The sequence below is a fragment of the Rhincodon typus genome, chromosome 31, assembly GCF_021869965.1.
Source record: "Rhincodon typus isolate 14 chromosome 31, sRhiTyp1.1, whole genome shotgun sequence".
NCBI classification, from domain to species: Eukaryota; Metazoa; Chordata; class Chondrichthyes; order Orectolobiformes; family Rhincodontidae; genus Rhincodon; species Rhincodon typus.
Genome location: NC_063362.1, coordinates 31,878,747 through 31,891,122, shown reverse-complemented (window position 1 = coordinate 31,891,122; position 12,376 = coordinate 31,878,747). Strand labels below are relative to the sequence as shown.

The 12,376-nt window shown below is 40.8% G+C and overlaps 1 protein-coding gene across 5 annotated transcripts in view; it reads left to right on the top strand.

The window, feature by feature from the left end:
* Window positions 1-12,376, top strand: part of nphp4 (nephronophthisis 4) — a 342,957-nt gene that overhangs the window by 53,166 nt on the left and 277,415 nt on the right. For 4 of the 5 annotated variants that reach the window (XR_007265309.1, XM_048615154.1, XM_048615157.1 and 1 more), the window contains exon 3: window positions 500-564. The exons of the other annotated variant lie outside the window; for it this stretch is intronic. Coding sequence is in view for 3 of the 4 variants with exons in the window: in XM_048615154.1 (XP_048471111.1) it covers window positions 500-564 (65 nt within the window). In the remaining variant the exon portion in view is untranslated. The remainder of the gene's footprint in view (window positions 1-499; window positions 565-12,376) is intronic. 5 annotated transcript variants of the gene reach the window in all.

Sequence of the window (12,376 nt, the reverse complement as noted above, 5' to 3'; positions counted from 1 at the left end):
AGTGACTTGTTTCATTTCCCATCCCCCGCCTGTGTACGAAATTGACTTGAAATTGGCAGGCAGATTGTGAAAAATAGGCCAACAGGAACATTGAAAACACCACCATTTCACCATCATATATTAATCTATTGTGCCTCCAAGGCAAGAGTGAAAAAAGTCAGCTAATCCAGATTGAGTCGATCTGATTTAATTCTTGTATTCCTGTGGGAAATATGGCATTTGTCTCCTCTTTGTTCAGCCCCTTATTGCTGTGTTCATGATAGTTTGCAGCCTCCATTTAGTTACAAGTCTATTTCAAAGTTCTTTAATACCAGAATTGGAGCCTGCCATGGATGGCTATTGTCTTGGAGCGTTTATCAATACCATCTGGAATTGGACTTTATTTCATCACATTCTTTTCAATACAAGTTTAATAAAGCTATACCCAATAGCTGGTGCTCAATCTAATAAAATAAGAAAAAGTTAACAGTTTTCTTTTTTCCTTTTCTGAAAACTCCAGATTGAGTCTCTATCATGGTACTCCAAGAGCTTTGCTGCATCCAAAGTTACAGGATCCCATTGAGAGTAAGTTTGTTTTTTGCAAGAGCAGGATATTGACTCCAGTTATTGAAGTATTCCAGATTGTGAATGATTTTTTAAAATCATAAAATACTAGCCTTTGAGTTTATATTTCAGAGCATTGCAAAATAAGGTAAGCAGTTATAATTGCCTATCCTGACAGTTTAACCTGGATTTGACAGATTTCTTCTGTGCTTTAATCATTGTTATTAAAATTCCCATATATTATGTCTTCCAGTTGAAATATTAAAGCTAACATGTACAAGTGAGCTGTTTTATAGCATCAAGCAACAAATTGAATGTTTTCAGCAATAAGCATGAACCAGTTTTTTTTTCAAGTTTTGTCAATTTAATAATTCTAATTTAATCAGCAGACCTGATTTATTGGCACAAACACAAATTTGTTATTTACTCAAGCAAATAACTAACCTTTTGGTTCAAAGAGTCTGTTATCCTTGGAGATGTTTTGCTTATTTATCTCAATGAAGTTGAAGTATTGGCGTTGAGGGTTGAATCTTCTGCCCTATCCAATGGTACAGTTGGTGACAGGGATGGCATTTAATTGGGTGTGAGGTTGGTGGGTGGACGAATGGATGGTATTCCCATCTTTCCACCAATTCAAGCTCTTAATAGGCACTTAAAGGATCCCATCCTGTTAGTACTGGTATTGCCCAGTGGCTGGCAAGGGTTTACTAGGTGACATGGATGATAAGCCAGTGTAGTGTGGTTGTCATTCTGACAGTAGCAACCACCTCCTGGGGGTGGGGAGCTGCCATTGAAATGATCTGGCAGTCTCTGATTGGCTGGCAACTTTAAGTAAGAAAGACTCCAGGAGTCACCATCTGCATCTCAAAGGCAATCAAGGATAAGCAATGAAATATGGCCTTGTGAGTGACAGCCACATGGCCATGAACGAAAAAGAGAAATATCACTAGACCTTTTGTTTTTAATATTTGTTAATGTCATCTACTGTGGAGAATGATAAAAATATTTCAAATCTGTCATTACCTTATTTCCCATAATAATTTATCTTGGATTTACATCTGAGGCACAATGTTTACTTTGCAGTTTTTTTATATATCTTTGGAAACTCTTACAGTCTCCTTTTATATTTGTTGCTAGTTTACTCTTATTCTCCAACTTTCTCCCCTTTATTTATTTTTTGGTCATCCATAGCTCATTTCTAAAGCTGTTCGAATCACCAGGTTGTCGATAACCTCATAAGCTTTTTCTTTCAACCTAATACTTCCTTAATCGCTTCATATTGCCACAGATCAATTACTTGACTGGCTGAATTTTTATTTCTCGTCAGAACAATTTTTTGGTGAGAATTATGGAATGTTTATTCATGTTTTCATTTTTACCATCAGATCCATGCATTTTAATTTCCCAACCTACCTTAGCCTCTCATAGCAATGTTTATTGGTCTAACACTCGAGTTTTTGGACATGGCATTCCACTCTTGAACTCTGTGTAAGCAGTGGGAAGGGTGGCCATTTGATTGACTGGGAAAATATATGTTAGAAATCCCACCATCTATATAAATGATTTGGATGTGAATATAGGAGGAATAGATAATAATTTTGCAGATGACACCAAAATTGGTGGGCTAGTGGACGGTGAAGAAGGTTATCTTGAGAGTACAAACAAGACCTTGATCAGATGGGCAAATGGGCTGAGGAGTGGCAGATGAAGTTTAATCTAGGTAAATGTGAGATGCTACATTTTGGTAAGGCAAATCAGGGCAGGACTTATACAGTTATTAGTAGGGTCATGAGGAGTGTTACCGAACAAAAAGACTTTACGGTGCAGGTTCATGGTTCCTTGAAGGTGGAATCGTAGGTAGGCAGGCTAGTGAAGAAGGCATTTGGTACACTTGTCTTTATTGGTCAGTGCATTAAGCATAGGAATTGGGATGTCATGTTGCAGCTGTATAGGACATTGGTAAGTCCACTTTTGGAATACTGCATTCACTTCTGGTCCCCCTGCTATAGGAAGGATGTTGTTAAACTTGAAAGGGTTCAGAAAAGATTTACAAGGATGTTGCCAGAGTTGGAGGGTTTGAGCCACAGGGAGAGGCTGGACAGGCTGGGGCTGTTTTCCCTGGAACATCGGAGGCTGAGGGATGATCTTGTAGAGGTTTATAAAATCATGAGGGGCATGGATAGAGTTAATAGCCAAGGTCTTTTTCCCAGGGCAGAGGCGTTCAGAACTAGAGGGCATAAGTTTAAGGTGAGAGGGAAAAGATTAAAAAGGGATCTAAGGGGCAACTTTTTCACGCAGAGGATAGTGTGTGTATGGAATGAGCTGCCAGAGGAAGTGTTGGAGGCTGGTACAATTACAACATTTAAAAGGCATGTGGATGGATACATAAATAGGAATACGGGCCAAAAAGAGTCATACAGCTCGGAAACATACCCTTCAGTCCAACCAATCCATGCGGAACATAATCCTAAACTAAACTAGTCCTACCTGCCTGCTCCTGGCCCATATCCCTCCAAACCTTTCTTATTCATTTATCCATTCAAATGTCTTTTAAATGTTGTAATTGTACCTGCATTCACCACTTCGTCAGGAAGTTCATTCCACCCTCTGTGTAAACAAGTTTGCATTTTATGTTTTTTTTTAAATCACTCTCCTTTCACCTTAAAAATGTACCCCCTTGTCTTGAAATTCCCCATTTTAGGGAAATGACAACTACCATCGACTCTATCTGTACCCCTCATTATTTTATAAACTTCTTTCAGGTCACCTTTCAACCTCCTACATTCCAGTGAAAAAAGTCCCAGCCTTTCCTTATAACTCAAACCTTCCATATCCGGCAACATGCTGATAAAAATGCTGGATACTGGGAGTGGATCAGTGGTTAGCACTGCTGCCTCACAGCGCCAAGACGATTCTAGCCGCGGGTGACTGTCTGTGTGGAATTTGCACATTCTCCCTTTGTCTGCGTGGGTTTCCTCCGGGTACTCTGCTTTCCTCCCACAGTCCAAAGATGTGCAGGGTAGGTGGATTGGGCATGCTGAATTGCCCATAGTCTTCAGGGATGTTTAGGTTAGGTGGGTTAGAAATGGAAAATTAGGGGAATGAGTCTGGGTGGGATGCTCTTCAGAGGGGTGGTGCGGACTTGTTGGGCCGAATGGCCTGTTTCCACACTGTAGGGATTCTATGACTCTATGATAACTGGTCAGCATGGACGAGTTGGACGAAAGGGTCTGTTTCCATGCTATACAACTCTATTACTCATCATCCCAATTCCCCCTGATCAAGCCCTGGTGGGAAGTGAAAGGTCCCTCATCACTTGCTAAGACTTGTTCAGATTTTAAGTATGTAATCAGTGCCATTTAACATTGAGAAATGTACCTTAACAGTTTGGTTGCTATTATTATTTCTCCATTGTTTCCAGTAACCATGTTTCCATTCTATCTGCCATTGAATTTTTCATGTGTCGTGTCTCCAGCACAGTCTGTAACCTCATAGCCCAGCATATCCTCACTCAACCATTGCCATCAAGCCAGGCGATCAACCTTGGTTTAAAGGAGAGTGTGGGAGGGCATGCCAGGAGCAGCACCTGGCATACATAAAAACAAGGTGTCAACCTGGTAAGGCCACCAAACAGGACTGCTTGACACCAAACAGCATAAGCAGCTAATGATAGACTAAACAATCCCACAAACAAAGGATCATATCTAAGCTCTGCGGTTCTGCCACATCCCGTTGGGAATGGTGGTGGATAATCAGACAACTCAATGGTGGAGGAGGAGGCTCCACAAATATCCCCATCCTCAATGATTGAAGAACCCAACACAACAATGCAAAAGATAAGGCTGAAACTTTTGCAGCAATGTTCAGCCACAAGTGCCAAGTGGGTGATCCATTGTGGCCTCCTCCAGTGGTCCCAGCATTACAGATACCATCTTCAGACAATTCGATTCACTCCACGTGATATTAAGAAATGGATGAAGCCAATGGATTCTGCAGTGTTGCCTGAGAATATTCCAGCCTGAGTACTGAAGACTTGTTTTCTAGATTTTGCTGTTCCCCTAGCTAAGCTGTTCCAGTACGGTTACAACACTGGCATCTACCCGACAATGTGGAAATCACCCAGGTATGTCCTGTGCTTAAAGAGCAGGACAAATCTAACCCAGCCAATTACCGCTTCTCAGTCTACTCTTGATCACCAGTAAGATGATGGAGCATGTCATCAACAGTGCTATCACCTGCTCAGCAAAAACCTGCTCAGTGACGCCCAGTTTGGGTTCTGCCGGGGCACTCAACTCCTGATCTCATTACAGCCTTGGTTCAAGCATGGACAAAAGAGCTGAATTCCAGAGGGGAGGTGAGAATGGCAGCCTTTGACTTCAAGGCTGCATTCGACCGAGTGTGCAATCAAGGAACCCTAGTAAAACTGGAATCAATGGGTATCGGGGGCAAACTCTCCGCTGGTTGGAGTCATACCTGACACATAGGAAGATGGTTGTGGTTGTTGGGGGTCAGTCAGCTCCATGTTCAAATGAAACAAGATCTGGACAATATGCAGGCTTGGGCTGACCAGTGGCAATTAACATTCGTGTCACACAGATACCAAGCAATGACTATCTCCAATAAGAGACAATCTAATGTTGGAGAAAATTACTGCAGATGCTAGAATCTGAACTGAAAACAAAAAAAGATCACCGTGTATCAGCAGCATGAATGGAGAGAAAGCAAGCTAACGTTTCAAGTCTAGATGATTCTAGACTCGTCTAGACTTGAAACATTTTCTGAAGAAGGATCTAGGCCCGAAACATCAGCTTTCCTGCTCCTCGAATGCTGCTTGGCCTGCTGTGTTCATCCAGCTCTACACCTTGTTATCTCTTGAAACATTAGCTTGCTTTCTGTCCAGAGACAATCTAATCAGCTTCTTGGTGTTTTCAATGGTGTTCATTGGTGTTACCATCACTGAATCCCCTACTATCAAAATCCTTGGTGACGATTGACCAGAACCTCAGCTGGACTCAACATAAACACAGCGGCTGCAAGGGCAGGTCAGAGTCCAGGAAAACTGCAGCAATTAACTAACCTCTTGACTCCAAAAGCTTGTGCACCATCTACATGTCAGAATTTGGATGGAATACTCCCCACTTGCCTGGATGGGTGCAGCTCCAAAAACACTCAAGAAACTTGACACCATTCAGAACAAAGCAGCCTGCTTGATTGGCACCACATCTATAGTGTCCACTCCCTCCACCACAAATGTTCTTTAGCCGTAATGTGTACTATCCACAAGATGCACTACAGATATTCACCAAAGATCCTCAGCCAGCAAATTCCAAAACCCACAACCACTTCCATGGACAAGGGCAGCAGATACATGAGAACACCATTAACCTCCAAGCCGCCCTCCAAGCCACTCACCATCCTGACTTGGAAATAAATCACCATTCCTTCACTTCCCTGGGCCAAAATCCTGGAATTTCCTCGCAAATGGCATTGTGAATCAACTCATAGCAGGTGTACTGCAGCAGCCCGAGAACGCAGCTCACCACCACCACCTCAATAGTAACTAGTGATAGGCCATAAGTGTTGGCCGGCCAGCGACTCTCACGTCCCATGAATGAATTAAAAAAAAAAAACTTCTGGATTGCAGATGCAGAACGCAAAGTTAAAATCTGGCCTGCATTTATTTGCAAGGTAGGCAAACGCATAGCACTTGCATCTAAGGGAATGATACTGATGGTTCGCATAAGTCTTAGACATTTTTGGAAAATGTTTAAAGAAACAAAGAAGATAAGTCCATGAGGAGAGAAGAAGTACGTGACTACAGAACACTGATTGTTAGTGAGAGAAAATTTGACACAAGTTTTCTAAATAATATGAGAGGCATTTATGAAGATGTGGAGAAATTCCATAGAACTTATGAAAAGGAAAGTAATGGATGTGATTGAATGTTCACAAAAATTACCTTGTCATTACTGTACTTAAATACATTGTAGATCATGATGGATTTCCAGGTTTGGCATGATTGTCCTTATCACTCTATGAATTTATATCAGTGTGTCCTGAACATTTTCCCACTCTGATCCCATCATGTGACTTAAAAATTGTCATGGTTCCTCAGTAAGAAATGAGAGGGCGGGTATTGAGAGGGAGCATAGCTGTTATAACCCAGTCAGAGCTCCTTTGGAGCCTTAGCTGCCTCAAAGATCACAATACCAAAATTTCAGCTTGCAACCCCATTTGGGGTCTCAACTCCAATTTGGAAAGCCCTGACTTATGTGCTTTGGAGACTTGGAAAAACTACAGTGCGCACCTCATAACACTGGAGGTGTCTGTGCTGTAAGTCCAGTGACAAGAAATATGGTCTAACAACAGAATTGTCTTCCCAGCTAACATGCCTATCATCAATATGCTAATCACTGAAAAGCAGCTTCACTGGGTGAGACGGGTATGCCTGACACTAATACCCAAAAGAAAAGCTTCACTCAGAACTCAGTTGGGGAAGGTGACTCCTGGAAGATTGTAGAAACACTGTAATGATGTCCTCAAATCATCCTTGAACGGGTCAAACAAACCAATAGAATCATGGCTTATGGCCGACCAAAATAGAAAGTTACTGAATACATCGAGAAACTTAATCGGGAGCAGAGAGAGGATGTCGGGGCATCAGAAAGAATGTACAACCAACTGAACAGTTCATCTACCTTACCCTCAAGGGCCCAATGCGCTCTCAAGTCCAGTAGACATAGGTGCATAAATCACCATTCAACCCACTGAGTCTGCCCTGCCATTCGATGTAATCATGGCTGATTTGTTAATCCTCCACTTTTGTGCCCTTTCTTCATAACCTATGATTCCCTTACTAATTAAAAATCTGTCTATCACAGCCTTGAATATATTTAATGATGCAGCCTTGAAAGCCATCTGTGGTAAAGAATTCCATATCCAATTTGCAACCCTCTGAGAGAAGAAATTCCTTTCCATCTCTGTGTTAAATGGGTAATCACTTACTCTGAGCTTATCCCCTTTCATCCTAGACACTCTCACAAGGGAAAACAACTTTTTAGTATTTTGTAGTGCTGCGTTGATCAGGAAATGGTTAAGCACTCCTTAAGCATAAGCTTTGAAAACCATAAGTGACCTTTTTCAGTTTATAAATTGAGAGCAGTAACATTCTCACTCTTGAGAGGTAGTGTATTATTTCAGTGCACTGATGGTATTTACATTTTGATTTGTCTTTGCCTGAGATGTAAAAAGAAAACATTGTAGAAAGACAAGTAGACATCCTGCAAACCAGACGTTCATCAGATCAGAATTATAGCTCAACCAGGAAATGTAATATATATGAATATTGTAACACCCAATAACTTGTCAATCAGTGTCTGAATTCTGCAACCAGGGACTTATTTCTATTTGCTTTTGTGTTTTTTATGCTAAACTGAGCCTCCAAATAAGTAGAGAAGTCTGTGTGCTTTATCTGCAAAATATATCCTTTTCTGTGAATTTTGTATTTTGCTGAATGGATGCTTTATGACAGAGAAAGTAATTTATTGTTTGTACTCTAGGATATCAGGAGATCTTGGTCAGTGCTATATAAACACCGATCTTTCTTTCTAAAGTCACAGGTTGCAGACAGTGATTTTGTCCAAAATAACTTTGTCTGTATATGCCCATACGTACATATGGCGCTTCTGTTGATAATGGTTCAATGCTCTACATGAATTCTGAAGGCACTGCATTCTGAGTTTGGTTGAATTCTCTTGATCCACTAGTAAGATAGGTTCTTGCAGGCTTTGCCTCAGTTTCCTCTGTCTCACAGCGCGCTGATAAGAATCGATAGGGTTGGAGCTCATGACTATTCTGGTGACCCTGTATTAGGCTGCCAGCAGGGCGCTGAGGACGCACTGCATTTATTATTCCAGAAAGGAAAGATTTTGTGACCCGGATGATTAGTTTGATCAAGAACAGAGATCCCAATTTATGGCTTGACTCTTGGAAGTGCAATCTTGGTTTTCAGCAGTTAATAATAAATTACTGCAGGAAAGAATGAATTATGAAAGTTTGAGCTATCAAACTAAAGAAAACACAACATCTCCAGTTATATTTTTATCATTATTTCAGTGTGTATGAGTGCTGCTTGATCAGGGACTCAGTCTAAGCTTTCTGAGAGCCGTCTTTATTTCCTTTTTTGTTTTGCAGTTGCCTCTGATGTGCATCTAATTGCAGTTCCCACTAAGATATTCTTAAAACATATTGTTTTGACCAGGCTTTTGGGCATCTGTCCAAATCTGGATCTGTGTCCTTTTTCTTATAACACCCCTGTGAAGCAAATTGGGATGTTCCATTATGTTAAATCTGAAAATGTTTTATATTTAAATAGTGCATTTCACAGCCACTGGACATCACAGAGGTCTTTCCAGCCAATGGCATTTTTCTGAAATGTAGTCACTGTTTGGCTACTTCTTTTTGTACAGCACATGTGTGCACAGGAAGCTCCCACAAACAGCAATGTATTAATGATCAGATTATCTGCTTCAGCGCTGTTAATTATGGGATAAATTGCAGCCAGTTGTCCCTGTTTAGCTTTTCCAAAACAGTGCCATGGGATTACTTGCATTGAGAGGGCATACAGGGCCTTGGTCTGATATATCATGTGAAAACCCTGAAGAGGTCACTTTAAGCTGGGTATCCAGTTATGGGATTTGGGCATTGCTGGCTGGGCCAGCATTTGTTGCCTATCCCTAATTGTCCCTGAGAAGATAGTGGAGAGTTGTTGCTTTGAACTGCTGCACTCCATGTGCTGTAGGTAGATCCACAATGCCATTAGGGAGGGAATTCCAAGATTCTGACTCCGTTTCAGTGACACTGAAACTATGGCCAAGTCTTTCCAAGTCAGGATGCTGAGTAGCTTGGAAGGGAACTTGCAGGTGGTGATGTTCCCATGTATCTGCTGCTCTTGTCCTTCTCGATGGAAGTGGTTGTGGGTTTGGAATGCGCTGGCTGAGTATCTTTGGTGAATTTCTGCAGTGCATCGTGTAGATAGTACATATTGCTGCTACTGAGCATTGGTGGTGGAGGGAGTGGATGTTTCTGGATGTGGTGCCAATCAAGCACGCTGCTTTGTCCTGGATGGTATCAAGCTTCTTGAGCATTCTTGGAGCTGCACCCCTCCAGGGAAGTGGGGAATAATCCATCACACTCCTGCCTTGTGCCTTGTAGATATTGGACAGGCTGTGGGGAGTCAGGAGGTGAGTTACTTGCTGCAGTATTCCTCGTCTCTGACCTGTTCTTGTAGCCACTGTAATTATAACACTAGTTGAGTTTAGTTTCTGGTCAATGATAATACTCAGGATATTGATATAGGATTCTGTGATGGTAACAGCATTGAATATCAAAGGGCAATGGATAAAGTGTCATTTCTTTGAGATGGTCATTACCTGGCATTTGTGTGGTGTGAATGTTACTTACCACTTGTCAGCCCAAGCCTCGATATTGTCCAAGTCTTGTTGCATTTGGACATGGACTGCTACGATATCTCAGGAGTTGCAAATGGTGCTGAACATTGTGCAGTCATCAGGAAACATATCTGTTTCTGACCTTAAGCTGGAGTAAGGTCATTGGTGAAGCAGCTGAAGGAGGCTACCCTGAGGAACATCTGCAGAGATATCCTGGAGCTGATACGACTGACCTTTAATAATGTCAACCATCTTCCTATGTGCCAGATATGACTCGAACTAGCGGAGAGGTTTTCCCCTGATTCCCGCTGACTCCAGTTTTGCCATTGCCCTTTGATGCTTCACTCATGGATTTGGTGTCAAGGGCAGTCAATCTCACCTCGCCTCATATGATAGATCCAGGAGTTATAACCACACTTACCTTAAGCCTATTGATGTGTTGGGAAAAGATTGAGAGTCCTGTAAAAGGGGTTCTTTTGGGTACAACATAAAGTATTTCCTTTGGAACTTCTTTAGTTTTAGGATTAAAGGGATTATACTTTCACTTTGTGTTTAAAATTCTTTGAATTTGTATTGTATGTAAATAGTTTGAGTTGTTTTATTTTAATTTATTTTGGCTAAACTTCTGTTTTAGCGTTAAAATAAAATCTGCAACATTGTGTGCTTATTTTTCAATGAGGTCCCACCTCGTTAAAATCAAATCAAAACAAAATATGATAAATCAAGCCTGATTTCAGTCTGGGATCTGACCTGTCCAGTAATAGCAATTTGGTAGCAATAAGAAAAAAGATCCCTCGTTCTAGATTCTGCCAGAAAAAAAATCCTTTCTGCATGCACCCTGTCAAGCTTACTCAAGCTTTTGTTTCAACTAGGTCACCTCTTACTCATATCAACTGCAATGGATACGAGCCAAGCAAAGCATTTGAGGTATTACTGTCGTAAAGTTTTCTGAACTGCTTCAATGCATTTACATCTTTCTTTGAGAGACCAACAATGTATTCTCGATCTGGCTCCATCAATGCTCTACATAACTGGAACATAATGCCCCTATCTTTGTGTTTATTTCTTGTTGCAATGAATGATTACATTCTAATACCTTTCCTAATTACTTGCTTTTCCTGCATGTGAACCTTTTGTGATTCAGCCACTAGGATGCCTAAATCCTTCTGTGTCTTTGAGCTTTGCAATCTGTTCATTTAGATAATATGCTTATTTTTTATGCTTCCTGCCAAATTAGACACTTCCACAATATCTCTAACTTTGTACTCCATTTGCCAGATCATTTCACACTTAGTTGACCAATTTCCCTTTGTGGCTTCCTGATGTCATCTTTGCAACTTAACTTCCTACCCAACTTTGTGTCATCCGCACATATAGCAATGATAATTTTGGTTCTATCATCCAAATCCTTTCATAACCTATAAGAAGGATGAGGCTATAATACTGTGACATATCTCTCATTACATTGTGCCAACCAGGAAATGACTCATTTATGCCATATCTATTTCCTGTTAGCCATCCAATCCTTCTGTCTACGTTTATATGTTACTCTCTATACCTGGAGCTTTTATTTTCTCCAATAACCTCTGACATGTACCTCCCTTTGGAATTTTTTTTCTCATTAGAATGTATCTATTCTGTACTATCCACTTTAATGTCTGCCACTGCGTCTATATTGACCTTTCCGTTCAACTAATTTGTTAGTTCACCTTTGCCAACTCTGTTTTTGTGGCCTTAATTTAAATTTAAAATACTAGTATTGGATCCACTCTTCTTTCCATCAAACTCAATGTGAAGTTCAACACAATATGATTCTTCCTAGCCAGGGGCATCCCCACTCCTAAGTCATTAATTGATCCTATCTTGGTGCCTAGTATGAGGTCAGATATAGCTTGCTCCCTTAGAATGTGCTAGTCTCAGAAACTATCCCAAAAATACTGTATGAATTATTTACTTAGGCTACCTTTTGTCCATCTGATTTTTCCAGTATATATTTAGATTAAAATCTTGCATGATTATCATTGTATCTCTGATAATTTCCCCATTATTTCTTCCCTTCTCCTCCATCCTGCCATGTGGCTACTGTTAAGGTTACTGTACATCACTCCTACAAGCAACTGTGCCTTTATTGTTACTCAGCTCTTAGGTCATCCTTCTCTATTCTGTTTTTACAATTGTTATTTAACAGAGCCTCCCCTCTTCCTTTTCCTAGTATCCAGTCCATCCTAAATGTAAGGTAAATTTGACAGAGGACCATAGGGTAACTGTCTCAGATGAGAGAGATGATTGTTCCTAAACATAATGTACCCTTCAATATTCAGGTCCCAATCTATTTTATCTTGCAGCCATGACTCTGCTTTTTTTAAATTTTGTTTTGTGCTTAT